Consider the following 26,467-nt stretch of genomic DNA (forward strand, 5'->3'; position numbering starts at 1 on the left):
ATGATACCGAATCATCAACTGCAAAACGTATCATAATGACGTTTGGACATTACCTACACGCAGAACCAGGAGAGCCTGCTCCAAAGATAGCTTGAATAGGGAGTGACCTTTACTGAGATGGAAACGGCACCGACTTCGCGACCTAATGTTGAACCTCACACCATAACCTACCAGGCAATGTGTATCTCTGGTGTCATCTCGGTTCTAGAATTACTAGCGTTGCCCGCTGCTCTGGATACTCTGGTATTAGAATTCTACTGGGGAGTATTGAAGTTCCGGAGACTAACAAGTCAAGAAGCGCTCACTCATATATTGCGGGTAGTAATGTAGGCAACCAGACTGTCTCCGACTAAGAATAATATTCCCATGTCACATACCACCCGCACGATATGAGGATAGTGCGGTTGCTACCAAACATTTTTAAGCCTTTCGTTCGTTTTACCTAAGAGCGGAATTTGCAGAGGTGCCGTACATGGCGGAAGAAGCCAATCGCAACTCGAAAATCAACGACGCGTGTCTCTGTTCATGCCTTTTGAATCTCGCAGCTTGATGGTGAACGCAAACGCCACTTTAGAAACCTTTGACCCTCGGTTCATTGGTAACAAAACGACTGAACAATGCATCACTTTTCGTCATTCCCAAGCGTCGCTTCCGGCGTTTAGCGCTGCCAAAGGGGTCCCCACAGCGGGCCAGTCCGCTGTCGGGTCGCCTAAGCGAGTGGTTCATGCCAGGGGTCATTCAAAGGGGCAGTGGTGGGGCCTCAAGGTCAGACACAGGTTCAGGCTAGTGTCCAATGAAGCGTTGTTCACTTGTTTTCCGTCAACAAACAAGACGGAACTCGGATAGATCTCCATGCCAATCCCAGATTACCGTGCAGATATATGCTAAGTTTCTGTCAGTCTCCGCCGTACATGCAGCAGCGGCCCGTCGTGTCCTGATATTCGCATCAAATCCTATACGAGATCGGCGCCGGCAAGCTAGGTATGCGATGAAGGTCTCGGATTTCCTTATCGGACTAGAGATAGGAGTGCTTTCACTTATTCCTCTCCCCATCTGATGTGTAGGGCATTCTTGTTCCCTTCGGTCTTCAAAAGGGTTCGACCCTCTTGGGTCATCGAGCATCATTCAGAGAGCTACCCAGGACAAATCTGATATTTCAAATGTATGAATTTACACGAAATTGTAAATGATTTCAGGCAAGCTAAGTCTGTAACAAGACTCATCTGGGACGTCGAGACCTCCATGGAATAGAGGTAAGCAGTGTATCAAACATAACACCCCGAAACAGTAACTTAACTATCTAATCGCGGAAGCGGCTTAGGTCCATGCAGGTCAAGGAAAGTGCTTTCACATGCAACGCGAGCTCAGCCTAGCAGACAGGAGGTGTAGGTACGTGACAGTAAGGTATGCACATCCCACCTGGCTTGGACTTGTAATCCGAACGAGCTTTTTTATTCTTTCTTGCTACGTCATAGAGCCACACACCTCACACCGAAACTCCCTGGCGCAGAACCCCTCCAGATTTCAGGCACGTGCGTTCAAGGCTACCTACCTAGCCAGAAGTGCTGAAGTACCAAACCCCCCTCCCCCCAAGCAGTTGGTCAAGTCAATCTTTCTACACGCCAACCTCACACCACGCTACCTACATTCTACTTGTTGAAAGGACATGCATTCCATCGGCACCAAAGGCATGTCAGCCTCGGGCCACACCCTCTCGGCCGGAAAAGATAGATGACTGTCGGTCGTGAACAAGATTCAATTCATCTTCTTTGCTACACTCAGCAAATCTCAATACCCTCGCACACCCCTCAACGGTCGCTCGGGCACCAGACGCTCTCTGACACGGGGTTCAATCAAAGGATTTATATTTCAAGTTAGATGAGAGCTCATGGTTGGAATGATTCGGCCACCACCATGTCCATGCTTAGCTTGACGACTCCTATGCCTTTCTATAACCACTCCTGTCAATCTCGCGCAGCGACTATTCTTTACCATGCATACCATCTGCTAACATCGTTTGGGTCAGTCGAGCGCATCTCGAATTCATAGCCATCCTCGACAATAACAAGTCATACCAAGTAGAACTGTACCAGTTCAGCATCGCGGACTTCCGAAAGCGACATTCCGAGAATATCGACTTCCTTGACAGTCGATGCTCTTCTATTCGATGTAATTACCCGCAATTGCAACGAATTGCAATCCCAGCAAGGTCATAATTGGCTGAGCTGCTCGATAAGGCATCCAGATGTCAAGGGCCATCGGGCTCATGTTTCAAGAAGGCAACTGCACGATTCTAGCCCGATCATATTTCGCCTACAAGACGCTGTTTACTCGGACACCAATTACCCCGGTTACGACAACGGAAACCACCTTGTCGCTTGACTACATATCAGGCATAATCGCAAGTTCAGGTGGGCGACGGCCATTTGCGACCCAGTCACTTGAAACTTGTGTTCATGCCTAGACGACAGATGGACTTCTGAAATGACTGCGTTACCCTTAGGAAGCGAGTGCTCGATTCAAAAAAGAGCTCACTACCGGCCCCAGCTTCACGTTGAGTGGTATATGTACTGCAGGTCTTCGGAATGCTGGGGAAAATAAGCCTTGCCAGAACGCTTGGTATGGATGAGGCAAACGACGCCAGATCCTTGAGCGCGTACTTGTTACAAGCATCATCGGGTTTGTGGTACGTTTTCATTTTCAGTAATATGGGTAACCTGACGGCATGGCACATACACAGATAGACCCAAACTACCCAGTAGATGCCTTTCATGACACACCTGCAAGTTGCTATCAACGGCTTGTTGAAATCTTATCTCCTAGCTCCATAGGCAAGTCATCTGCAGTATATGAACGGAACTTTTTGATAGGTCTACAACTTGTTTGTTGACATCCCTCTAGCTTCAATGCCCAAGACGGGAAGTCTGTTTGAGGGTATAGTATAGTAGAACGCGAAATTCTCGATCATTTCGGGCATCTCGGATACTGAGAATTGTATGCAAGGAAGGGTGCAGCTGCAGCCACCCTTGAGAGAGATTGTTGATAGTTGAACAAGGCCCGTGACAAACATACACAGAGTGGTACCAAAACTAGGACCTGATGTAGGGCAACACAAATGTTAATTAAAGCGATGTCAACTGCGAACCATTCATACGAAGTACAGAAGGGGATCCCACGCCGGCTTCAAACTTGCTTACCTAGAGGTAGTTCCCACTACACGGGCCATCCGGATGCCTCCCATTATGCACGGTGTTACCGCGCACCACACAAGCCGTGAGATGAGATGGATTAGGCGCAGATCTCGAAGACTCGGCTTCTTTGGCCGACTTCAAACATATTGGAGGAAACACCAAGACACACCAAAGCGTATGACCTCGGCTAAAGTCCGTCCGACGGCCACTTGACAAAGACTACTACGAAGACTCACGCTATATTGACACTTCAAGGGAGCATTTGGAATACCAAACGACGAGGGCCTCTGCGAAGATTCATCGACTAGACCGATACGAGCGACCACGACTTGTGGGATCTGGCGTATACAGGGAACTCACATCGGAACACGGCCGTTGTGATAAGGCAACTGGTTCCGCTTTAAGCTTTGCCTACCCAACCTACCACATACGAGGTGTAGTAGCATCTACGAAAATGGGGTCGTTATATCTCTGCCTGCCTATTACGAGTAGCCAAGGCAGAACTTTGCCTGAAACTATCAAATTCCCGATTGGAACCTCCCTCTACGCCGGTCTCTGGAGTTCAATTTGAGACCACAAACCACGACACCCATTTCTACCTAAGGTACCAGGCATTACTGTTGTTTATCATTTGTTTTCCTGCCGGTTTCGCACAACATGCTGAGCCTAGGTACAGGAACCAATTCTTCACAATCCGGTGGTTCTACTCTCAAGCATTTTTATCACTTTTCAGAATGGAGCTCAACATAGCCTGCCCGACTCCTAACTCCAACCTGTGGGCAGCCTTACGAGGTCAATTTCGACCATCAATGTACTGATAATCATTAACTGCATGAGCACAAGGAAGGGACAGTAGCTACGGACTCACGATTGGACCCAACTAGCAATTGTTGGGAGGATCATTAAGTGCTTATATATCTGCTCACAAATTCACAGATATGCTACATGGCCCGGCGCTCAAAGAGGGATAGCGTTTCATGATTTTCGCGATCTTCGACGGCAGGAAAAGAAGAACCCCCAACAGAAGTGGATGCTAACCAGGCATATGCAACCTCCATCAGGCTTCGTGAGGACATCTGCAAAGAAAGAGACCGGTAAGCAACAATAATACCACGATAGGCTCACGTATAGTTAAGTCAAAGTGGTTACTGCACCTAGTTCTCGGTACCGCAGGGCTTGCTCTACGCGGAGTTCGTCCCAACACAACATGGCTTTGGATAGGAGGTGGTCACAGCATTTTAATAGAATGCCTTCTCCACACTGTTTAGATCTAGAAAACGCGGGATTTGATGCGCCTTTGCTTTGGTCAGCTAATTTTCGTTTCAGTTTCAGAGCATAACATTCGTGTACTGTCCCGTCTTCACACCCACCACAAAGTTCCCTTGAGGGGGCGTATTAAAAGGCTGGTTGCCTTGTCACAGATGTCGGCGTATATGGCAGTCCCCAAACTCCCATACACAGAGGATAAAGTATGTAAACAAAACTAATGGCTGCGGGGAAAGAGGCAACGAGGCTTGACCTCGTGTATGTCGGTTATCGAAACCCCCCCTCCCGTAGACCTGATGAAGGTCGTCATCTTCACGATGCTTTGCCTTCAAGCCCCTCAAGAGCGTTTCACAGTGATTGGGCTAGCTCGCTCACCACCCAGCCGCAAAAAGGGGAAAGTCGTGCACCTGTGATGAGCCAGACTCGGGCTTCCTGGTGATATAGCCAAATCTGATGCACCACCTCACCCAGTGCCAAGGCGGGCCATGATATTCAAGCTCTTAGTGGCTTGTAGTACAAGTCGCCACGGAAGGAATTTGCCAAGGGCAGACCGGTAAACGGATTGAAGAATACCACATTGGGTGGTAGACGTTGTTCTTGAGCTACAGACTTGATGTGCTTTATGAAGAGACCATGAAAAAGTCAAGACTGCCCGGTGTCGTGAACCACGATGGGTCAAGTACTAGAAATTGGCGATCCATATCACAGACAAAGAACATGATCACAACAAAGCAAGACTAGAAAGTGCAAACTGGTCAGGCTCTAGAAAAATCGAAGAGTTCACCATGATAGATGACCGTGGATGGGAGCTCTTGACCTAAAACCCTAACCCTTGTCGGTGACCTTCAGCGATACAGGCGTGTGGGTGTTCGGATCCGATAGTAGGTACACGTGCTCAGATACTACTAGTGTTCAGAAGTGAACCGGTGGCGTGGTCGGCATTCGATGTAGAAATTGGTGATAAAGTCTCCTTCCAGTTCTCAACAAAGCAACTGAAGAGAGAGCACATCCATCTTTGGGGAGCCCCGGGAGCCTTGGCAAGACTCTGGCGGGTCGGCAGTCGTCCTTGGCACTTTCGTGGAGACTCTCGCGGGATGGCGTTCTCGGTTCTCGAGAACAGTTCCAGCGGGCGACAGGGCAGTGTCCGGCGTTTCATCTTTGCAATAAGTCCCCACTTTTACAAAACCTACCAATCATAGTGCGCTAAATGATACCTCATTACATACTGTAGATTATTTAGATCGCCGCACCGCCGGTAAGATTGCCCCGAATTGAACCCCAGAATGGCAGCGCCGTTGGACACGCTCGGCGCTATCTTGTTGCAACCGAAGAACAGCATTCAATCTCGAATTACGACGAACACGGACCCTTGAGGAAGTCGATGATCTTTCGTACCATGGGCATGGCAGATATATCATTGGGAAGATAAAGATCGATATTGATCGCGGAAATGACGAGTGGAGGACTGAAGGAAGGAAGCAAGGAAGGAAGGAAAGTAAAAACAATGATCTCGACGGAGGGACGGGAGAAAAGAAAAGGGGGTGCTGGTGTGAGACAGCCCGATTTCATGCTGGAACAGGATTGATCAATTGGATGACAACCTCAAGCTGTTAGTTTCTGGGTTGTGCGCCGGGCAGAGTTGCGAGTATGTACATTCCACATTGAAGGTTGTGTAAAGCTTTTGGAAGTTCCAGCGTTACGCGTCCTGGTGCATATAAGGAGTCGGCCATACAATACACAAACTCATCTGAAGTATGATATGCGCAACCGGCAAGGTACCCGAGGCCGATGTGTGGTGGTTCTCATCCCATATCTGGAGGTTTCGTCCGGTCTGGGCCGTTGCTCGTGTCGTGTGCGTGTGTTCAGTTCAGCGGGCGGGCGGGTCTAAACCCCGCTGTCAGATCAGATCCTGCTGCGGTCGTAAGTGGCAGCGAACCAAGTGGAAGTGGTGTTGCCATGTTGAGGATGTCTTAAAGCTGTTTGGTTTCAGACCCTCTCGCTCTCCTCTGCTCGGCTAAGTTAAGGTTGCGTTGGGAATCTGGGGCTTCGAGAGATCGCGGTAGCGATTACGTTAACCACGGCTTTTCTGCCGCGTGGCGTTTGCCCTTCGACACAGTTGCGGCTATATACCTGAAACGTGAGATTAAGCTTTTCCCAAGTATCAAACGTTAACGCAGCATCAGGAGAAGATCCTGGTTGCAGCCACCTACCTACCTATCTCTTCAAAAGAAGGTACATGATGATTTTCGTCACGGTATCTCAGAATAGGTTACCCCCCGTTCCGTCAAGGTAACCACGCAGCGGCCATTCAACCTAAACCAGGGGAAGATTTACACCACGGACACCCCTGGGAGCACTGCCTAGCCAAGAAGCTAGCATCTGCTAGTAGGATCATCGGCCCCACGCATCTCGGGCATTTCGTCCAGCAGCTGCTGCGCAACCCTTTCAAGAAAATCGATTCTCGAGAACTGACAGCGCCCCTGTTACGCACATCCGTCACAAAAGGACTTTTTGTCCTGATCATCGTTCAAAGATTGTGTTGTCTGTAAAGAGTCATCGGTTGCTTGTCAAGATCGGCCCTCACTGCATATTGATCGAACCCCCATTTCTGACACCAACACCACTCACTCATTTCTTGCACCGGCCGCTTTCGATTCAACTTCCAAACCTCGAACTTCACACCACCAGCTCGGACCAGACCTCTGCTACGCAACGCGTCGATGCGCGTCACCACACTTTAGAGGTAGCAGCCAAGTGTTTCCACAGCGTCTGGAGGCCGGTCAAAACGTTACGTCCGTCCAGTCGCTTGGTTAAGGTACAAGAAGCGCTGTCACGAACTGCAGTATGTAAGTACATAATAGCCATATGCGTTCGCCCCTGTACCCCAATGCCAGTTAAGACGCTAATGACGTTTTCTGTCTGCACGACAGCCGCCTCGGCCACACTTCTCGACCATGCTCACTTTCCGCCGCGCCCTGGTGGCAGCGGCCTTCTTCCTCACCATCTTCTACCTCATATCTTCATCCTCGTCGAACCCTCCATCAGCAACGACACCAGCTGTCCCTAAAGCCGACGCCGATGTCGAGACAGCCAAGCATGCATCAACCACTGCTGTGACGGACAAGAGCTCCTCGGGCGCCAACGCCGCTCAACAAAACCCGCAGGGCCAACGACCGATCCAAGACATGTCACGAATGACACTGTACGAAAAGCTCGCGTATCAGTTTCCCTACGATGTCGAATCCAAGTTCCCCGCCTACATTTGGCAGACGTGGAAGTGGACACCAGCACACGGCGAATTCAACTTCCGCGATCAGGAGGCCACATGGACACAGCAACACCCTGGGTTCATTCACGAAGTTATCACCGACAAGGTCGCCGTACATCTTATCCGTCTGCTTTACGCATCCGTCCCCGAGGTAGTGGAGGCCTACAATGCGCTTCCCTTGCCGGTGCTCAAGGCCGATTTCTTCCGCTATTTGATTTTGCTGGCGAGGGGCGGCATCTACTCGGACATCGACACGTATGCGATTCGGAGTGCCGTCGAGTGGATTCCCGATTCAGTTCCCAAGGACGCCATTGGTTTGGTGATCGGCATCGAGGCTGATCCAGATAGGCCGGATTGGAAGGAGTGGTACAGCCGGAGGATCCAGTTCTGTCAGTGGACGATACAGAGCAAGCCAGGTCATCCTGTGCTGCGGGAAGTCGTTTCACGCATCACGAATGTGACGCTGGCGATGAAGAGAAACGGGACACTGAGAGGCGTGGTTGATAAGAATGTCATCGAGTTCACCGGGCCTGCCCTCTGGACCGACGTCATCTTTGAGTATTTCAACGACCAGCGTTATTTCGACATGACACACTCGGCTGGATCCATCGACTGGAAGAACTTTACGGGCATGGAGGCCTCGAAGCGGGTAGGAGACGTGGTCGTTCTCCCCATCACAAGCTTCTCTCCTGGCGTGGGCCAGATGGGCGCTAAGGAATATGACGATCCCATGGCGTTCGTAAAGCATGATTTTGAGGGTAGGTCTCCCGTGCAACAACACCGTCCTTCCTGACAGGCGGACACACAAGGCTAACTCAACTCGCAACTTACAGGCACATGGAAACCCGAGAGCGAACGCCACATTGGAGAAAACAAGTAAAACATATGCCAGTACGGCTTGGCACCAAACTCCAGCGGCCTTGAGTTCTTCACTTCCGTTTAATATCGACGGCCAGGCACATTTCCTAGCCTCGACGCTCTACAACTTGTAATTTCTTGACGCAACTAATTCATCAGCATGGTCACGGCGTTTTGTGCGTCTATTCTACGCCTCAGCCGGGGAGATTTCATTTTATAAAAAGACGGATGGGCTGTAAGGTATGGCGCAATATCGGGGAAGGGTATATAGAAAAGAGAGAGTGTACGCAAAAGCTGGAGTGTGAAAGTATGGGCGGAGATGAGAACTCGATTTAGAGACATCTTGCAATGTCATGATGGGAAGAAGGAGGAAAGCGAAAGAAATGGAAGGCAGCATTGTACACATCTTTGTTATACCTGCCACAATTTTGGCACAGTCTTGCCGGTAGAGAAAGATAGCGCAGAAAAAAAGCACACACAAAAAAAAAAAAGAAGTAGGATGGCACAAGGTCCGAAATCGTCACCGAACCCGGAACTCTTTATCCTTCCCTTCCTGGTTGTAGTGTAGTGGGGGCACATCCCGGTCCCGCCGCCGGTGAAGGCTCCGCTACACCCCGCGCTGTCAGCGCCATTACGGTCCATCATGGTGGAGCTGCAGCGGACCTCGATGACATCGTGGGCGGAATTCGCTTAGGGTCGGTTTTACACGTGAATTGTTGAATATCATCCGCAGCACGCCGTGACGACGAATTCCTAAACAACCCAAGTCTAGATCTATAGCTCGATATATCACAGTAAGTTGTGAAAGCAAACCCGGTTGTGTTGTGGCACTCCATATAACCCTGTCCGTCAGTGTCAAAGTGCAGTGTACCTGGTCCCTTGCTTTCCTGCAAACATAGGTAACCACCACGTCGAAAGAAAACAAAACGAAGCAGTGCAGCCTTGACATACTCTCGTTGGAGAACATGACCTCAGGGCACATGTTGCATCTCGCCAGCAGCGACCATGGTAGGATATCCAGGGGCAAAAACCACTGGCAGATGCAGATGAACTGCTAAGCAATGCGGGAGAGAAATCTGGGGGAGGAATCTGGGGAAGCTCCCGTCTCCCGTCCGAGCCACGCCCCAAGGAATGTAACCTCTCTCATGACCTTACCTACCCCGCACTACCTCATTACCCTTACCGCCCACCGCCAGCACACTACCCCGTCTCAGTCCGTGTTCTGGCGGCGGCCGCCTTTCCCTGTTCAGAGCAAAAGGGGGAGGGGGAAGTCCCGAAACCAGACCGAAGATCGCCTGGTCAGCAGCGTGCAACGGTGATGGGTCTTTGCTTCGAACCAGTTGGTCTAGGTCGGCCGACTGGGGAGTGCAAGATGGCTGGATTATCTCTCGCATCGAGGCTTGCGTCTCCTTCCTTCTCCCTACGTTGATACTCGTGTTGATAATATACTGTGATGCTTCTATGATGAGAGGTGTGACGAGACCACGTTGAGCACTTCGAGATACAGGGTACACGAGACAAGGAGGGAGATCTTTTGGATATCACTACCCCCACAGCACACACGCACACGATGCTCTGCCGACCTCGGCTGACCAGCCCGGCCTTCAGGCGAGGCTTGTTCAAAGCATGGCGAAATTCACAGACCTGTAGACCGAGATGCCAGACGGCGAGGTCAATCAGCGGATTGGTAAGGAGTATTGCCCAAGGCCCAACTGAGGTAAGTTACTGCTGCCATAATATTGTTGCAGAAGAGGAGACTTGGTGAACGCATTGCTAACAACCGTCTTGTAGCCACCATTGCTTCAACACACCATTCCTCAACACTTCGCTTCCGTCGTCTCCCAACATGGCGACCGTCCTGCAGTAATAGCGCGATCGCCAACGGCTATCCCCAATGCCTTCCCGAATCTCGCGCCCGACCAGCTTCCCGAAGCTCTAGAGACGGCCTATACATATGAGGAACTTGATCAGGTCTCCAACCGTCTTGCGCATTCCCTACGGTCGCTTGGCGTAAAGAAAGGCGATAGAGTGGCCGTTAGCTTGGGAAACTGCGCAGAATACGCTGCCATCACTTACGCCGTCTTCAAGCTCGGTGCCATTCTTGTGCCTTTGAATCCGGGATTCAACGCCAAGCAAGTGTCTGCTGCCCTGAAACACCTCAACGTTGAGCTTCTCATCATTGGCGCTATTACGGATCTGGCCTACAAACCGTGCCGTGGACGGAGCAACCTCCCGCTTCTTCGGGACATTGTTCCTGATTTAGAGTCGGGCAGGATCGAAGCCCCTCATGTGCCATCACTACGAACAGTAGTTGTCCTCGACAACACCCCTTCTCACCCTGCTGCGGAATTTCCACCGCTATCATCATGCCGGTCACTCATCCCCTTCTCGATTCTGATGGATGGCTCCGGCGCACCGGTAACCCCCGATTCACCACTCTGTCCTTCAGAGACTATCAATATCCAGTTCACCTCCGGCACGACCTCACATCCAAAGGCCGCCATGCTCACTCACACCGGCATTCTCAACAACGGCGCGCTCATCGCCAACCGTATGGGTCTCGAGCCCACCGACAGCATGGTCGTTCCTCCTCCGCTCTTCCACTGTTTTGGGTGCATTCTAGGTTACATGGCCACAGCAACCACTGGCGCCGCCATCCTCTTCCCCAGCCCAGCCTTCGATCCACTAGCCTCTCTTCGCATGGCCGCCGACCACAAGGCTACCGGTCTCTACGGCGTGGCCACCATGTTTGTGGCCATGCTCGAGCTCATCGGGGCGCAGTCTCATCTCTCCGACCCGCTCATACCACTCAAGGACATCGAGGACTTTCCCAACCACCTGCGCAAGGGTATCGCGGCTGGCAGCTCCGTTCCCGAGAGTCTGATGCGCAGGCTCTACGCGAAGATTGGTCTGCAGGACTTGGTGATCTGCTACGGCATGACGGAGACCAGCCCCGTGAGCCTCATGACAGCGCCCTCAGACCCGTTCGAGAAGCGCACCGCTTCCGTCGGCAAGGCGATGCCACACACCAAAGTTAAGATCGTCGACCCCCTAGACAGGACGCGAATCTTGCCCATTGGCGAACGCGGCGAGCTTGCTTCGGCAGGATACTTGGTCATGAAGGGCTACTGGGGCGACCCAGAGCAAACAGCAGAAGTCATGATTACCGAGCCTGACAACGGCGGAAGCGGCTCGAGCACGACATGGATGTATACAGGCGACGAGGCCAGCATGGACTCGGACGGCTACGTGGAGATCACGGGCCGCATCAAGGATCTGATCATTCGCGGCGGCGAGAACATCCACCCACTCGAGATCGAGAACTGTCTGTTCCAGCACCCGTTGATTGCCGAGGCCAGCGTCGTCGGCGTGGCGGACGAGAAGCTGGGCGAGAGCGTGGGCGCCTTCATTATTGTCCACAAAGACGTCGAGCCTGTCGAGGGCGAAGGTGGGGAGGGGGATGTGCTCTCGCTGGAGAGCACGGCGAAGGGACGTAGTGAGGGGAAGAAGACACTGACGAGACGTGAGATCAGGGAGTGGGTTGCTAAGCATCTGTCTCAGCATATGGTGCCTAAGCACGTGTTCTGGGTGGATGAATATCCGAAGACGGCGAGTGGGAAGATACAGAAGTTCAAGTTGAGGGATCTGGCAAAGACGTTGATTGCGGAGAACAAGGGCTGATTTTTGGTAATGGGTGTGATGGTTGTGGTGGTTTAGCGGCTGAGTGTCAAAGGAGCATTGTGGCGTTGATCATTGGGTTTCTTGTGGTAGGCGACAGTGGTAATGGTATGTGAAATGAGATGAAACGTTGTATCGAGTGGCTTGAGAGCTAATTCAAATATGCAGTAACTTTACAGAGCTCTCGGTAGGAGTTTGAAGTCGGCGAGAGCCTGGCATCGGTATAACGAGCATGGCACGTTCGTTGCCCTTGACCAGCCGTCCCTAAACGCATTTCACGAGATGCAGGACCTCGTGTTCTCACTGAAGCCCTCCCAACTGCAACGAGACTCATCACCTGCTCATAACCTCCAATCTAGGTTGGTAGAGCGTAATGATCGTATTCGAATATTTGACGGTACTTACAGGGGGGACGGCTCTCGCTAACTTCCCTCGGTAATCGGTAGCCACTGGCGGATTTTTTAGGTAATCCTTCGCTCCATCCCCAAGACACCAACCCGGGATCTGATGGTTGCCAGTCACTCCACACTTCTCGCTATGGGCACTGCGGTTCACTGCAGTTGGAATGGCTGCGGCTGAACCGGAAGTAAGCTGGATTGGGGATTTTGCGGGGAAGTTGGTGTGGACAATGTTCTCGTTCGGAGATAATCCTCATAAGGTATGACAAGGCAAGGGAGCAGCAGTCAACCGGTGGTCAGCATACCACGCCACATAAGCAGATGAACACCAGCCTTAACGTGAACGGCAATGGCGGCAACTAAGGTACCCCGGATTTGAAAACAAGGTGACGCAAGGTTGTGTCTCGTAAAGTAGATGGATGGCTAGCTGATGGATAAATGGATTGCTGGGTAGATTCTTGATCGATAAGGTGGCTTGAGAAAGATTGAAGTAATCGTTAGTTTGAAGTAATGTGCGGACGTGTACACGGACCGAATCAGAGTATGAGTAAGTTATGGTAGGTCCAGATCCATCTCATATAGGAACAGTTCTGCATATAAGATATCCCGTCACTTTAGCTTTTGTGTGTTGAATTGAGAGTTCTGCTTCCTTAGGTCTACCTAGAATACTTGATGGTCTTGAAATCTTCCAACATGGGTGAAGTTACTACCCTAGTAGAGATACTTAAGTATAAGAGATATTTCAGCAGCAGTGGAGTGATCTTACTGTGCTCTTTCCTGCGCCAGCGTACGTAAGAATGTTTACTGCCGCAAGCCTCGTACTGTTATACACGAGGTAATGTGAAGAGGCAAAAACAAAAGACACATTACATGAGACTTATTCATCGGCTATTATTGTCCTCCAAGCCATTTTGGGTTTCAAGAACCGACAATCCTTCCGTAAGATTCTGATCATATTGTCTTTCATGGAGGGTTGTTCGTCCGCCCCTCACCGCCACGCCACCTTCTCGTCATGAGTACGAGAGATGAAAATAGACTCAAACTTTTCGGTGACAATGGGCCGGAAGAGGGTGGGAGTAGGAGTGGGAGCGGGAGTGAGACGTCTTTGGGAGTCGGGAGCTTGTGTCGTGTCGAGGATGGGTGCGTAGAGGAATACCTAGGTTGTAGCCGCGTGCTTCTCGTTACGCCCTCGCTTTCTCTTCGTAACCTTCTAAACGTCCGGTTACCTACGTTCAACACGAGAAGCTGAGCCGCAAAGACCAGAAACCCTGAACCTTCTCAGCATCAGCTGCTCACTTGAAACTGATTGACTGAGGAGCATTTAAAGTCATGGTCTGCCTCCTCCCATCCTACCACTTTGCCCTCATCAACAACATCATCCACCTCAGTCATCAAACCAAACTAAGTAAATAGTTTACAAGCAAAGAACAGCTGAAAGCTCTTAAACCAAACGCTACCTTACAAAAAATCAAAATGAAGTTCATCACCGCCATCCTCACCCTCGCTGCCGTGGCCGTTGCCAGTCCCACCGGCACAAACCCCCCTCAGTGCACGCCGGCCACCTACTCGTGCGCCAAGAACCCTGACACCCACGCCGAGGGTTGGCAGGTCTGCGATGTCGACAGCAAGTGGGTGGTAAGTTCACCTTCTCTCTTTCTTTTCTTGTCTCCTTTCAAGACCCTGTCCCGCTGAGTTGAGAACGACAATTGTCATGGTGCTGATGACAATGGGTACATTAGTACGCCGGTGACTGCCCCCCGAAGACTATCTGCCAGTTCTTGGAGGCCAACGGAAGCCCTTATTGCATTCCTGCTGAGTGGTAAAGCGGGGGATGAATGGAGGTTGAAACTCGAGAGAAGGGAGTCGAGTGGCGGGTATCCCGCGTAGGACGAAGTTGGGTTGGAATCGGGTGTTATTTCTCACGACACTCCTTTAACTTGAGTTGAAGTTTAGGAAGTTAGGTATGGATGCGCACGGGGGGGGACCTGTAAATACTTGGTTCATTCACTCCTTATCATTGATCAGGAAATAATCAATTTATGATACTGCGTGGATCACCTCTCCATAGCAAGATTCACAGTAGTAAAACACTACTATTTTTCTCGGGAACGAATACAAAGGGCGTGTCGACACCCGAAACCCCAGCTTTGCTCGAAAGAAATCGCGACGTGCAACCTAGTCGAACGCGAAACCTCTTCGTAAACCGGGCGGGGGGAGAGGCTAGTACGGCACACCGAGAAGACCCTCAATGGGACCAGTAGAGCTACCTAGCCCGAGGAGATCCTACCACCTCGGCCTGGATTGGCCGCTTATCAAGGGAATCAGGTGGTCCAGGTTTCGTCCGATGATGTTTGCACCCAGTGGAGAAAGGCATGGGGTAGACTGTCATGCAGGGTATTCAAGACACCTTCTCAAGGTGGTCTTGAACTATCGCATTTGATTCCTTCTACCATCCCTTATGAGCTTTCATCTCCCCAACAACCTCCAAAGACATTTTACGCAACAGGCCAATTTTTGTTGAAAACAACGCAAGAACCGTTCGACACAGGCGCAATATCGCTCTGCGACAAGAAGAGGCAGTACTTGGCAATGGACTCCAGAGGGGTATCGTTCTTGCCCGGTTCAAAGGGCGACTGGTTGGCCATGACCTTCTGATACATCTCCATGTGCATGCCTTTGGCAAAGGAATCGACGATATTGGTGCCGGTCAGGCCGCCCAGCAGCAAAGCCATGGTGTAGATGCCTTTGTCGGCGTAGAAGCCGGCCGTGTTCTTGGTTAGCGCCATGATGCCGGCCTTGGAGACGGTGTAGGCGGCGCCGGACTGGAAGCCCATGTAGCTGGCGTTGGAGCCAATGTTGATGATGACGCCGCCGGCTTGCTTCTGCTTCTCGAATTGCTTCACCGCGGCCTTGGTGGTGAGGAAAGGACCGGTAAGGTTGATGGCCATGACGCGGTCCCAAAGCTCCTTGGAGCAGTCGCCAGCCGGGGAGAAGTCATCCATGATGGCGGCATTGTTGACGAGGATGTCGAGGCGGCCGAACTTGGCGACGGAAGCGTCGATGAGCTCCTGGACCGCAGCCTCATTGGACACGTCGGTTTGCTTGATAAGGAAGCGGTCGGCATAGGTCCTGGTCCACTCCTCCTCGACAGCCGAAATACGCTGCTGGTTGACATCGCAGATGACAACGTTGGCGCCAGCAGCGAGGAAGGTCTCAGCAATCACCTTGCCGAGACCACCGGCGGCGCCGGTAGCGAGAACAGTCTTGCCCTGTGCGGATGCCATCTTGCTTGCAATGATATGTTAGGAACTATGAAGAGAGTTAGTCTTGGAGAATCAAAGATACGGTTCAGGTGGCCACTCACTGGTGATATATAAGAACGGTGATGGCCATAAGGAAGTGAACCATGATATGAAAGACAGACAAGTTAGAAGAGGACACCAAGGCATTCTTATACTCGAGGCTGAAGAGCGGACGCACCATAACGATGTCGTGGTAGACCCGCCCGAATTCCTCACCTGCCAAGTCCGTGGGGTTTGGAGACGGTGGGACAATGGATCTTGGAGTGATAAACGAATACGCTCAAGTTTACATGATGGTGCTATAGCTTTAGTGTAGAATTTTAGAGCAAACTTTCTCGTGGTGGTTCACAACGCCCTGGTGAAAGCCCTCGACTTGGCCGCCTCTTCTTTACGATGCTACTCGTTTCGCTCCGGCGGCCGGGCTTCACCGTTCTTTCCATATTACTTGAGAAGGGAGGTGAGCAGGCGAGTCTGGACCATAGGATAACCAAGCATCATCTGTTTACACTATTTTGGGTACCACGGACCCCTTCGTGCTGGTGTTGTCCGCTTCATCACGGTCTCAGAAGAAACCGAAACCGAGCTTCAACATGTGTAAGTGATAAGGGATTCTTATCCGTATTCGCATTCGGGATGGTGGGGAGGCCGAGTGCGTTGAAATTGGTGAAACCCGACCTCCCAAGGTCCAATTAATGTGGTCCACGGAAGTCTCCACGACGACGGGAAATGTTTGGAGTGGGATTGACTCGGAAGATGCCAAGGCACAAGTATTTGGGAACCTCGATGGCTGACCCCTGACTATCTGGGGCAGGCAGATATGGAATTCTCCGCTTTAACTGGCGCTAGGCGCTTGGCGTTGCGGCAGCGGGATGACGTCGTCCGAATCTAGGGCTCCAAATTTTCTGGAGACGGATTAGCGCGCGATAAGGTCACGATAACGAGACGGCCGCAATCTTTCCGGCTTCCAGCTATTCCCAATACACGAGAGCTGTTGATCGATGCCACGATATACCGATAATCCGAGTCTCGACCGATGAGACACCCATAACACAACATGTCGTCCTTTCTGTCCAACTCATCAAATCAATCGAAGCTCCAGCTTGCGACAGTTGCCCTCGCCTCTGCGGCTGTTACTGCTGGCGCGATTTACGGATACCAGCAATCTCGTCACGGCGAGCGCCTTAATCGCCTAAAGAAGTCTATCCCCAACCCAGCTGGCGATGCTGAGCCCGAATTACAGAGGGTATGCCAGATACCCCATAATCCTGACGAATTACCTAGCCATTGGAACGCACATACTAACGGCGCCCTGCTTGCTGGTCTTCCTAGGTAACCCGCCAAGGTCCCGTCCCTAAGCTCGACAAAGAAGATGAACACAACCAAGCCCTCGCCCACCGAGCCCAGAACGGCGACTTCGACGACGAACTGATTCTCGAGCAACTAGCCCGCAACCGTGTGTTCCTCGGCGACGAAGGGCTCGCCAAGCTGCGCAACTCCTTCGTCGTCATCGTTGGTTGCGGCGGAGTTGGCTCGCACGCCGCCACAACGCTCGCCCGCTCCGGCGTTTCCAAGCTGCGCCTCATCGACTTCGACCAGGTCACGCTCAGCTCGCTCAACCGGCACGCCGTCGCCACGCTCGCCGACGTCGGTCTACCCAAGGTGCAATGCCTGCAGCGCCGGCTGATTGCCATCACACCGTGGGTGCGGTTCGACCTGCGCCTGCAAAAGTTCGACGGGTCGGTCGCTCCCGAATTGCTCGGTGCGTGGGAAAAGGACGGGCAGATGCCTGACTTCGTCATTGACGCCATCGACAACATCGATTCTAAGGTCGAGCTGCTCAAGTACTGCTACGACAACAATCTCCCCGTTATTTCGTCCATGGGCGCCGGCACCAAGAGCGACCCAACGAGGATTATGGTTGGTGACATTGGCACCAGCACGGACGACGGACTCTCGCGCGCTACCAGGCGCCGCCTGAAGCTCCTCGGTGTCACCAGCGGCATTCCCGTGGTGTACTCGACTGAAAAGATGGGCGAGGGCAAGGCGGCGCTTCTGCCATTGCCCGAGGAGGAGTTCAAGAAGGGCGATGTCGGCGACTTGGCGGCGCTGCCCGATTTCCGCGTGCGTATCCTACCTGTGTTGGGAACCATGCCGGCGGTTTTCGGATATACAGTTGCGAACCATGTCATTCTTAAGATCTCTGGTAAGTTCATTGAGCAATCATTCCTCCCACCCTCCCCACAACATGAATTGCGCATGACTTACCGTATGTTTCTCCCAGGCTATCCCCTCGACTACATTCCCCAAAAGGGCCGTGACAAGATGTACGACGGTATCCAAGCCTTCGTTCAGGCCAGTGAAGAAAAGATCATCCGCGCCGTGACCGGCGGTCCCCGCGAGCTCTGCATCGGGTTGAAGGTGCCCATCCAGCCCTGCGAGGTCTCGTTTCTTGTCGAAGAGATCTACAAGGCCAAGAGCGCCGTCACCGGCATCCCCACGAAACTAGTCCTGATCAGGTGGCAGAAGCCTACCCAGGACATCCTCATCAGGATAGGTGAGGGTGCGGACGAACAAAAGTCGTCAGATCTGAAACTGTCGGAGCTCGTCTGCATGACCAAGGATGAGGCGACGAGACACCAGAAGGAGGTGTTGCTGGGCGAGAAGACGCTCGAGGAGCTCTACAACGCTGAAATTATAGAGAGAGTGGCGAAGAGACAAGAGGAGATCAAGCTGTACGAGAAGTACAGATGATTCTCTTGGTCTCGTAAAACTCAAATGGCCTGTTAAGGTCAAATGGTCGATTTATTGATCGGTTTCATTGCCGGCGTCCAAAAGTCACATCGCACAGATCCAAAAAATGTTTTCACAATAAAAGGCGGCCTGGAGTCAAAGACATCCTGAAAGAGGTCTTTTAAACACAATAGTGTGCGTGCTGCATCACTTGATTGGCGGTTAGATCATGTTTTGTTTGGAGAGTACCTTTTGTCTCTCAAATGAGGTTTCTGCCAATTAGAACAAGGAAAAGCTACTTGAACAAGAATTCGTTTGCAAGGAGATGAATGGGAAAAGAATTAGTCGCTCCTAAGGCAGCCGCTTGCAGTGTGCCAATGTCAAGATCCCTATCACGGATATGGTGCTTGTGCTGTCGATGCCGGCCGACTTGGTAACAAGCAACAATGTACCACCTCCTGACGATGAAGGCACCGCTAAGGAGGATAGTGTACTTGAACATAGTACTTGAAAAATGGACAATTCTTGAAGAAGCAGAGCTTCCAAGTATTGTATTCTTCCTTGAAGATAACCATCACAAAAGTGATGCAGATTCCTTTCTTTGCCGCTGCCTTGAGGGGAAGAAAAACTCCCAAGAGAAGCTTCAGTTAGAGGAATACTTGAACCAGACTGTGAACCATTGAAGCAAGGTCGATAACAGAAGTGCACTTGCGCTTCTTGAAAGCAAGAAAAGCAAATACCTCGAAAACAAACGAGAAAGAAAAGGAAACAAAATCAAGGATGCACTATATTTGCCTAAGCCCTTAATGGCATTTCAGAGTTGGGAGCCCCAGAATGCCTCAGCAAGCAAGTTGGATTCCGCTACGTGGCTTGTTGTCTGGTTGTCAGACTGTCATTGTCCATGAAGTAGAAACTCCCGCTACCCTCTGAATACTAATGCCTATTGTTGTGCTGTGTTCTGTGGTCATTAGGTGGAATTTGCCCGATCCTGGTCGAAAACGAAGCAGTCGGATGTGTCGGCTCTGACGGAATACGATGTAGTGACCGACCTATCAGGCCACGATACTCAGCGCAAATGAAGTGAGTGAGTAGGCCCCCAGGCTTAGGGTTTTTCGACGGCGAAGCCGACGCCCTCGCACACTTTGCCCTTGTTGTAAAACTCGACGTTAGGCAACAGCTGGCTGACCATCCAACGTGCGGTTTGTGCATGCAGAGTACCCTCACCAAATGGCTCCGTGGTCTTATCCTTCCGCAGCCCGTGAGTGGCATTCTCATCGCTGAGGTCCAGCGCCGCCATGGCCTCTTCGATACCCGGTCCCGAGACCTTATCGTCGGTCGGATCGCTATTGCCACGAGGAAAGGCCGAAAGCCCGCTCGCTAGTGCTTGGAAGATGACCAGCTGGTCCTGGAGGAACTCGTCTACCACGCCACCGGTAGAAACTTCGTCGTACAACGTTCTCGCGACCTTGGTCGCCACGCTCTTGCTCATGGATGCCAGCCCACCGGTTCCTGCATGCGATGACAAGCTATTGTCGCCCTTGTTCTTGCCTTTCTTCGAGTTGGCTGCTTTCGGCATCGAAGTAAGGATGTCCCTACCCCACCTCAAAACGGCGCCGGCGCTGGCTCCTTCATCATCAGAAGGCCACGAGCGCGCGACTAGAAGCACGTAGATTCGCGAGTTGGCCCCGCTGTCCTCCAGCAGCTTGAAGATGACTTCCACGGCCGGGAAAAGGTCGCCTAGGTTCTGGACCAGCGCTTGGGAGAGAGATTCGTGCATGTCTGTCGGTGCGACGATGGAGACATCGATGGCTTCAAGGTCGAAATCCTCGCCTTGTCTATTTCTGCCCTTCATGGTGCAGGCTGTCGGGTTTCTGAGCCGGAGTGAATCGCCGACTCGAATGGGGTGAACACGGAGGGCCACGGTTCCGCGTTGCATCTTTCCGAGGTTCCAGCCGCGTGTCTTGAGCTTGCGCTCCACAACAATACCAAATGCTTGCTCAAGGGAAGGTAGGAGGACTTGGTCCAGGTATTCGTAAGAAAGAGAAAAAGAGACGTTGGTGCCGCCGGAAATCTCCACGTCGATATGTTCTGGCTGATCTTGCTTCTTGCTCGTATTTCCGCCAGCAAATAGGAGGAAGGGGAAAATTGCCTGGAAGATGAGCAACGTGCTTGCCGCGGCGGAATCGGCAGCGATCTTGACGGTGCGGTCATGAATACCGGTAAAGAGCTTGGAAGTTGCGGGGCTTTGCCGCGGCTTGAACTCTAGTGTAGTGCTACCGACGGAAAGGCCATTAACTTCCGCATCGGTTACGCGAGCAAGCCATTCGATGGAAGCTACGTGTTGAGCTTTGAGTCCTGCTACATTGTCAGCTACTGTCCGATGAGGTGCGTGGCTGCCGCGGATCAAAGTGCAAGCTGAGCCAACAAGTGAACTCGTTCTGAACCGCAGCTCACAAAGAAAAGAAGCGGGGAAAGAGCGAGAGAGAAAGGGAGAAGGGAAAGTAGGTACGAACCCCCGCGTTCGCGGTTTCCCCTCACGTTAGTGATGCGAATAGGCTGAGTGATAACGGAAGCAATCGCGCATGCTATGCGGACCAGCTGTCCACCTCCCTCGCCTGTTCTGCCATCAATCTCCAGCATCGATCGCGCCTTGGCCTTTTTCATAGCTGCTTTTCGCTGGTGGGGCAACATGTGCTCCGGATCATCTTCGCTGGACCGCAAGATGATGTTTGCTGTCCCAGAACAAGTGGGATTGCTAGATGGTTGCGCCATGATGTTTGGACGCTGTCGCAGGTGGGATGGATCCGGCTTGTGCTCGCAGTAAATGTGAGTTCTGACGGAGGGTGATTGTTGTCAGTCGATGTTAAGAACCTGGCGAGCTTGTTCAGCGAGGATGTGTGAATGTGACTTGTTCTCGCAGGGTTCAAGTTTTGCGCGATGCGCAAGATGCTGTGGCGACCTTTTCTGGTAAGAGGAAAGAGATTACCGACGAGCGCGTGGTAATTTATTTGTAGGTGGAAAAATCCGAGGACGTTAGTTGCATCCGACGAAGGTTTTTAGCGCTTGCGCGACCGGGCTATCACTACCAAGTGGTGAAGGATGCGAAATACACCTTACTTGGGTTGTGAAGTGAAGGTGATGACGGAAAGGTTTTCGGCGAGGTGAGTCAAAGGTTTGCATGGGTGTTGTGCGATGATGTGTGGTACGGTTTGGAGTTAATTGTTTTTTGGTTTTTTTTTCTTCTTTTCTTTCGTTATGTTCCCACGACGGTTGTGTGGCGCAGTACCAAACAAAGGCAAGGTGTCGAGATGACGGAGGGGCGGGAAAAGCCTAGAGTCATTCGTGCGGCCTTGGCTTTTATCGATGGTCCTTCTTCCAGTCTAATACTCGACCTCGAAGTCGGTTGTCACGAAGTCGGGATGGTACAAACAACCGATGACCAAATGCAGGTGGCCGATTGAAGCGATGGACTCGAGCGAGCAGCACCAGACTGTGAGCGACGCACGCTGATTCTTGGTGTACACAACTAAATCTAGTGCTCATTTGATGATCACAGCAGGTCAAGAGGAAAGCGTGTGATACGGAAAGAATAGGTACACTTCTATCCAACAATGTTTTGATGCATTGGATCTACCGTATGGGGGTGCTTACTGAACCTCTAGACCAGTTGGTTTCTTCCGGGGATGATGAGTTACTAAGTTCTATAGCCCCATCCTCCTCTACATGCCTCTTTCCAAAATCTCACACAATCTAGAAGCATATGTCTACCTCTCCTTGGCGACCAACCTGTGTATGCGGCCCTCCAATGGGCGAAAGGAAAAGAGCATGATCCTTTCCAATGAGCCGACGAGCAAATCGAGATATTAATTGATCAATTCCTCCGTCGCCTCGGGAATCGTGGCAGGGTATAGGCCGGTGAAACCTTCAAGCGGCCTCATCATGGTAATCAGGCGTGTCGCCATCTCCGTCTGTCTGTCTTCGATGACATTGTTGTTGTGGTTGGCTTCGAACAGGCGGGAGTGGTTAGCCTGACACTCGGTAACGTAGGAAGTGACTCGCGAGTTATCAATCGTATAGTCCGGTACGTTCTGTGCCGGACCGTCGTTTAATAAGATTCTAGGCGGGGCGACATCCTCGCTGTCAAGTTGGATTAGGACTGATACAACTTATCACCCATGAACGGTTTAACTGACCTGATGGATCCATTGTGAACGACCATAGAGACTTCAGACGTCTCGGATGATCCGTCCTGTTGTGTATCTTCCGGCGGAGCATACGCCGCCTCTTCTCCCAAGGGTGACGTATCTTCAGAATAACTAGATGAAGTCTGGCCGTCCATGCTTTCTTCCCTGCTGGACATCGTCCGGATGTGGATCGTGCCGACGTAAAAGTATTGGATATGTCTGTCTGTAGCAGGAGCTCTCCACGTTCATAGACAACTGAGATGCCAGGAACAGATGCATACCATAGAGCGCAAGTAAAGTTCGACACGTGTGCGATTATGAACCGAAGGAAGAAAAATGTTGGGCGAAGTAGGTAGATCGATCGGTTCCGCTATGCTGAGGAGAGAAGAGCAGCAGCGCTCAAATGTGCATTGGAGTGTGCACCTCCCAGGTTTTCCACTCACGTGGGCGCCCTTAGTGTTTATATAATGATGGCATCGTAGACGGACGGGTACCTTGACTACGGAAGAGGGCCCGTGTGGTGTCTCGATGATGGCGGTCGTTACAGGGCAGTCAAAGTTCACTTGGAGCGAAATCAATGACCGACGAAAGTAAGCAATCGCTGGTTCTCGAACGGTCGCAGAGACCCCGGTTCTGGAATTTTGATAGGGCTGTGAGGGTGTGCTACCCAAGGGGTCGAAGTTGGTCACCACTCCTGGGGCATCCGCGGAACGGCCAGGACACTCCCCAACAAAACCCATCTAGGAGACCCTGACCTTGGGTAAGCATGGCCACAGGTGCTCATCTTGCTACCGCCTCACAGCTTGGGGATATTGTGACCTTGGCAAGGCAACCACAGAGGCAGTCGCTCGCGTTATGGACTCGACGAATAGAGTCCAAGCATAGGGTGAAGAGAAATGAATAGACGTACCAATGTCGGAGTATTTATGGAAGTTTAAAATGGCATCCCCGTTGGCAGTTCCTGAGTGTCCAGCTACATGAGAAAAAGCCTGCTCTGTTGACTGTGGAAGCACCGCTATCTTAGGCATGATTTCAAGGTGTGACAATTCCTTTGGCTGCTTGTTTTCCCATCCTTGCTCTTGATGTTGAGTTATGTAATACACTTGCGCAGTCGGGCAAGGCCAAATCATTGAAAGCAAGCGTGGCTGTGCAGCTCTCTCCTCCAGCGAGTGGTTATTGTACGGGACTCCTCACGATTATCCCCGTTGAGATCACCGCTAGTCAGAATCGCTCAAAGCTTAGGGTAGCCGGCCTCATAGATTTCAACTGTTGTTGATAAAAACAAACATTTATCAACGCAGAAACAGTCGTACCTCTGTACTGAAGTATAGCTGAACTTAGCCTCTTCACTGTAAGCTGTCTACAAGGTGATATGATACGTCGTATGCGAGTGTCCCTTCAGAGTTTACCGCATGAATACAGATGGAAATAAGCCAGGGTTGATGAGCCTCTTTGTGAAACTGGCTCCCTGATCCCACAAATGCTATGTAAGAGGAACTCTGGGCATCTCACCTCGTTGTGATGGTGATATGCCGAAGCACTCGAGTTTGCTAGCTTGTCCAACGATGGATAACCGGACTATTGCAGTCATTTCGATAACCAGGCGTATTTCGGGAGTAATGTTGATGTCAACGTTTGTTCACCGCTTTTCTGAAACTCGAAAGGGTTGCCTGATTCAGAGCGAGCCCAGAAACACGTCAATGATCTCAGGATTGGTGACATTGCGGGGTTGCTGAGAGGCAACTGAAGTTAAGCCTGAAATACCTCCTAGATTTCACCCGAAATCTGTTGTTGGGCTTGCCAGTGAACGGCGGGCTGAAAGGCGCTTGGGTGGCTGCAGGAACGACACCATCGGGACAACTTGACAGGATGTACAGAGCTGTGACGGAGAGGGGTGATGCGACAGCAATCTTATGGCATGTCCTAACAGCATATTCGAGTATCAGAGGTGACAGTCGTAGTCTTCCTTAAAGTTTCAGTTCGCTCATTGACCTCTTGACTCGTGAAACCCCACAAGTGCCTGAAAACATTTTTTTTCGTGCTGACGCTCACAATTCAAACTTGTTTGTTGAGTCTTGATGGATCAACAATACAGCCCGAGTCTTATCACTACATCCGAACCCATGCCAGCTTATGGGAGTTGAGAGGCGTGACGATTGGAAGTTGTGAGGGTTCAAGGGGTACTAGCCAGCACTCGAAGGCTATACGTTCACGATTCATAATCACTTTCCGAAACGACAGTGTCTCTTTTGTCCAAATTACACAGCATCGAACTATTGGACTTGTTGGCATCGCCTAGTAAGAGATACCAATGAGTACTTGAGGTGAACGCAGGGCGATCTGAAGATTTTGGCCGGATAACTAACTCAGCCTCCCCGTCGGCGGACGCCGAGTCGCATGCTGCAATATTGCAATCCTCGAAACGGCGTGCAGAAATAATGGATTACAAAAAGACAGGAACAAAGCTCGTACAGTCCTTGGTTGAAGAGGCGGAAATGGCGATGAGTATGTTAACGTGGCAAGCAGACGAAGGATATCTCTTGTCGGTGTGACCTGTCGATTTGAACAGGCCAAGAAACACTAGAACTCAGCATCCTGGAACTGGTCAGTATGCTTGTCCTTAGAACGCCCTGCTGGATATATGGTGATGGTTGACGTAGAGACGTTTGCCACATGAGCCATGGATGGATGAGAGGCGTTGATTCAGCAATCCACAAGGCAACTGACCCACCGATGGGCTCACCGCGCGGCAAGGCAAACAGTCCCATTGTTCAAGCCAGGGTTTATGCTCAAAATAGCATTACCGGACGATGGAGAAGAATCCGCGAGTGGTCAAATGTAATACCGAGGCGGCGACAACAGAGCCTCCCCAGCTCTTTTTGCCAGTAGGAAGGTGAGGAGACATATGTGTGTTTTGAGGGTCATCGGTGACCCCGTTATCGGGCATGGACCGAGTTCGATTGAGAAGAAGGTTGGCAGCTGTGTGGCGAGGCCAAAGGTGTGCTTTTGTTTTCTCGGAATCAGCCTTATCTAGCAAGTGGCACTTGGACGTGTTGGAACAGAAGATGGAAGACACCGAAGTACTGTATGATCTGATCTTGATGTCGAATGCGGTTGCGCGTGCTGGGTGTATAAGGCCTCCTTTATACAAGAACAGAGATCTCCAATCCAGTCCTATTACCACACACTTCTACGGTAGCACACCCTGTTGCACCTCTAAAACGGAAAGAGGGAAGGAACTCGCACGATGCAACCACCTCAGCTGGTACCGTCTGGACTGAGGTGGAAGGCACAGTGCAATATTGTTTGGTAATGTTCCCGTCAGTTAAGTTGTCGCATCACCTCATGCGCCACGATCCAAATTCAGCTGAGCAAAGTCACCTCGAGCACACCCACAACAGCTGGTCTGGCCACCAACTGCAAACATCCCACGCGACATCCAAGGTTTCGATGCAAAGATCGACAGCCAGCTGAACTGTGGAGGAAAGAACGAGGGATTGACTGTGCGCTGTGATTGCCCGCCCTCGATGCTGTAATGTGAGTAAAGACATTGCAGACTGGGAGACTGAGTAAAATTTACATCTTGCAGGAA

At 51.4% G+C, this 26,467-nt stretch overlaps 9 protein-coding genes across 9 annotated transcripts; 5 read left to right on the forward strand and 4 right to left on the reverse strand.

Annotated features, from left to right (window-relative positions):
- Nucleotides 1-2,243: 2,243 nt before the first annotated feature.
- B0T23DRAFT_88424 (uncharacterized protein) lies at nt 2,244-2,868 on the reverse strand. Its single transcript, XM_062841937.1, has one exon. It carries the CDS (start codon nt 2,771-2,773, stop codon nt 2,438-2,440), a length of 336 nt encoding a protein of 111 aa, XP_062695870.1. The 5' UTR covers nt 2,774-2,868; the 3' UTR covers nt 2,244-2,437.
- Nucleotides 2,869-7,154: 4,286 nt separating this feature from the next.
- B0T23DRAFT_88468 (nucleotide-diphospho-sugar transferase) lies at nt 7,155-8,754 on the forward strand. Its single transcript, XM_062841938.1, has 3 exons — nt 7,155-7,303; nt 7,388-8,483; nt 8,559-8,754. Exons 2-3 carry the CDS (start codon nt 7,412-7,414, stop codon nt 8,603-8,605), a joined length of 1,119 nt encoding a protein of 372 aa, XP_062695871.1. The 5' UTR covers nt 7,155-7,303; nt 7,388-7,411; the 3' UTR covers nt 8,606-8,754.
- A 1,274-nt stretch (nt 8,755-10,028) lies between these two features.
- On the forward strand, nt 10,029-12,338 carry B0T23DRAFT_88499 (acetyl-CoA synthetase-like protein). Its single transcript, XM_062841939.1, has 2 exons — nt 10,029-10,300; nt 10,375-12,338. Exons 1-2 carry the CDS (start codon nt 10,154-10,156, stop codon nt 12,262-12,264), a joined length of 2,037 nt encoding a protein of 678 aa, XP_062695872.1. The 5' UTR covers nt 10,029-10,153; the 3' UTR covers nt 12,265-12,338.
- A 1,517-nt stretch (nt 12,339-13,855) lies between these two features.
- On the forward strand, nt 13,856-14,861 carry B0T23DRAFT_374681 (uncharacterized protein). Its single transcript, XM_062836858.1, has 2 exons — nt 13,856-14,294; nt 14,399-14,861. Exons 1-2 carry the CDS (start codon nt 14,133-14,135, stop codon nt 14,480-14,482), a joined length of 246 nt encoding a protein of 81 aa, XP_062695873.1. The 5' UTR covers nt 13,856-14,132; the 3' UTR covers nt 14,483-14,861.
- A 176-nt stretch (nt 14,862-15,037) lies between these two features.
- Nucleotides 15,038-16,176, reverse strand: B0T23DRAFT_88525 (uncharacterized protein). The gene is made up of 2 exons (XM_062841940.1): nt 16,024-16,176; nt 15,038-15,968 (listed from the first exon to the last, which is right to left on the reverse strand). Exon 2 carries the CDS (start codon nt 15,941-15,943, stop codon nt 15,155-15,157), a length of 789 nt encoding a protein of 262 aa, XP_062695874.1. The 5' UTR covers nt 15,944-15,968; nt 16,024-16,176; the 3' UTR covers nt 15,038-15,154.
- Nucleotides 16,177-16,927: 751 nt separating this feature from the next.
- B0T23DRAFT_88551 (uncharacterized protein) lies at nt 16,928-18,925 on the forward strand. The gene is made up of 3 exons (XM_062841941.1): nt 16,928-17,204; nt 17,291-18,164; nt 18,243-18,925. The coding sequence occupies exons 1-3, from the start codon at nt 17,016-17,018 to the stop codon at nt 18,710-18,712; spliced, it is 1,533 nt and encodes a 510-aa protein (XP_062695875.1). The 5' UTR covers nt 16,928-17,015; the 3' UTR covers nt 18,713-18,925.
- Nucleotides 18,926-19,493: 568 nt separating this feature from the next.
- Nucleotides 19,494-21,755, reverse strand: B0T23DRAFT_88558 (EPT/RTPC-like protein). Its single transcript, XM_062841943.1, has 2 exons — nt 21,205-21,755; nt 19,494-21,046 (listed from the first exon to the last, which is right to left on the reverse strand). The coding sequence occupies exons 1-2, from the start codon at nt 21,461-21,463 to the stop codon at nt 19,794-19,796; spliced, it is 1,512 nt and encodes a 503-aa protein (XP_062695876.1). The 5' UTR covers nt 21,464-21,755; the 3' UTR covers nt 19,494-19,793.
- Nucleotides 21,756-22,394: 639 nt separating this feature from the next.
- On the reverse strand, nt 22,395-23,451 carry B0T23DRAFT_88556 (uncharacterized protein). The gene is made up of 2 exons (XM_062841942.1): nt 22,885-23,451; nt 22,395-22,828 (listed from the first exon to the last, which is right to left on the reverse strand). The coding sequence occupies exons 1-2, from the start codon at nt 23,049-23,051 to the stop codon at nt 22,555-22,557; spliced, it is 441 nt and encodes a 146-aa protein (XP_062695877.1). The 5' UTR covers nt 23,052-23,451; the 3' UTR covers nt 22,395-22,554.
- Nucleotides 23,452-25,313: 1,862 nt separating this feature from the next.
- On the forward strand, nt 25,314-26,411 carry B0T23DRAFT_402720 (uncharacterized protein; the record flags this gene model as incomplete). The annotated part of the gene is made up of 5 exons (XM_062838703.1): nt 25,314-25,380; nt 25,638-25,706; nt 25,740-25,873; nt 26,107-26,140; nt 26,248-26,411. 5 exons carry the CDS (start codon nt 25,314-25,316, stop codon nt 26,409-26,411), a joined length of 468 nt encoding a protein of 155 aa, XP_062695878.1.
- Between the last annotated feature and the right edge of the window lie 56 nt (nt 26,412-26,467).

The sequence above is a fragment of the Neurospora hispaniola genome, assembly GCF_033458365.1.
Source record: "Neurospora hispaniola strain FGSC 10403 chromosome Unknown B0T23scaffold_2, whole genome shotgun sequence".
Classification (NCBI taxonomy): Eukaryota; Fungi; Ascomycota; class Sordariomycetes; order Sordariales; family Sordariaceae; genus Neurospora; species Neurospora hispaniola.

Bases quoted from the DNA above. Each gene is read 5' to 3' on its own strand.
- B0T23DRAFT_374681 (XM_062836858.1), top strand. From the start codon at position 14,133: ATGAAGTTCATCACCGCCATCCTCACCCTCGCTGCCGTGGCCGTTGCC. The intron at 14,295-14,398 runs GTAAGTTCACCT...TGGGTACATTAG, and splicing joins ATGTCGACAGCAAGTGGGTG to TACGCCGGTGACTGCCCCCC.
- B0T23DRAFT_88558 (XM_062841943.1), bottom strand. From the start codon at position 21,463: ATGGCGCAACCATCTAGCAATCCCACTTGTTCTGGGACAGCAAACATC. The intron at 21,047-21,204 runs GTTCGTACCTAC...ACAATGTAGCAG, and splicing joins GGGAAACCGCGAACGCGGGG to GACTCAAAGCTCAACACGTA.
- B0T23DRAFT_88556 (XM_062841942.1), bottom strand. From the start codon at position 23,051: ATGTCCAGCAGGGAAGAAAGCATGGACGGCCAGACTTCATCTAGTTAT. The intron at 22,829-22,884 runs GTCAGTTAAACC...CCAACTTGACAG, and splicing joins GTTCACAATGGATCCATCAG to CGAGGATGTCGCCCCGCCTA.
- B0T23DRAFT_88424 (XM_062841937.1), bottom strand. From the start codon at position 2,773: ATGAAAGGCATCTACTGGGTAGTTTGGGTCTATCTGTGTATGTGCCAT.
- B0T23DRAFT_88551 (XM_062841941.1), top strand. From the start codon at position 17,016: ATGTCGTCCTTTCTGTCCAACTCATCAAATCAATCGAAGCTCCAGCTT. The intron at 17,205-17,290 runs GTATGCCAGATA...TGGTCTTCCTAG, and splicing joins CTGAGCCCGAATTACAGAGG to GTAACCCGCCAAGGTCCCGT. The intron at 18,165-18,242 runs GTAAGTTCATTG...TGTTTCTCCCAG, and splicing joins TGTCATTCTTAAGATCTCTG to GCTATCCCCTCGACTACATT.
- B0T23DRAFT_88499 (XM_062841939.1), top strand. From the start codon at position 10,154: ATGCTCTGCCGACCTCGGCTGACCAGCCCGGCCTTCAGGCGAGGCTTG. The intron at 10,301-10,374 runs GTAAGTTACTGC...ACCGTCTTGTAG, and splicing joins TTGCCCAAGGCCCAACTGAG to CCACCATTGCTTCAACACAC.
- B0T23DRAFT_88525 (XM_062841940.1), bottom strand. From the start codon at position 15,943: ATGGCATCCGCACAGGGCAAGACTGTTCTCGCTACCGGCGCCGCCGGT.
- B0T23DRAFT_88468 (XM_062841938.1), top strand. From the start codon at position 7,412: ATGCTCACTTTCCGCCGCGCCCTGGTGGCAGCGGCCTTCTTCCTCACC. The intron at 8,484-8,558 runs GTAGGTCTCCCG...CGCAACTTACAG, and splicing joins CGTAAAGCATGATTTTGAGG to GCACATGGAAACCCGAGAGC.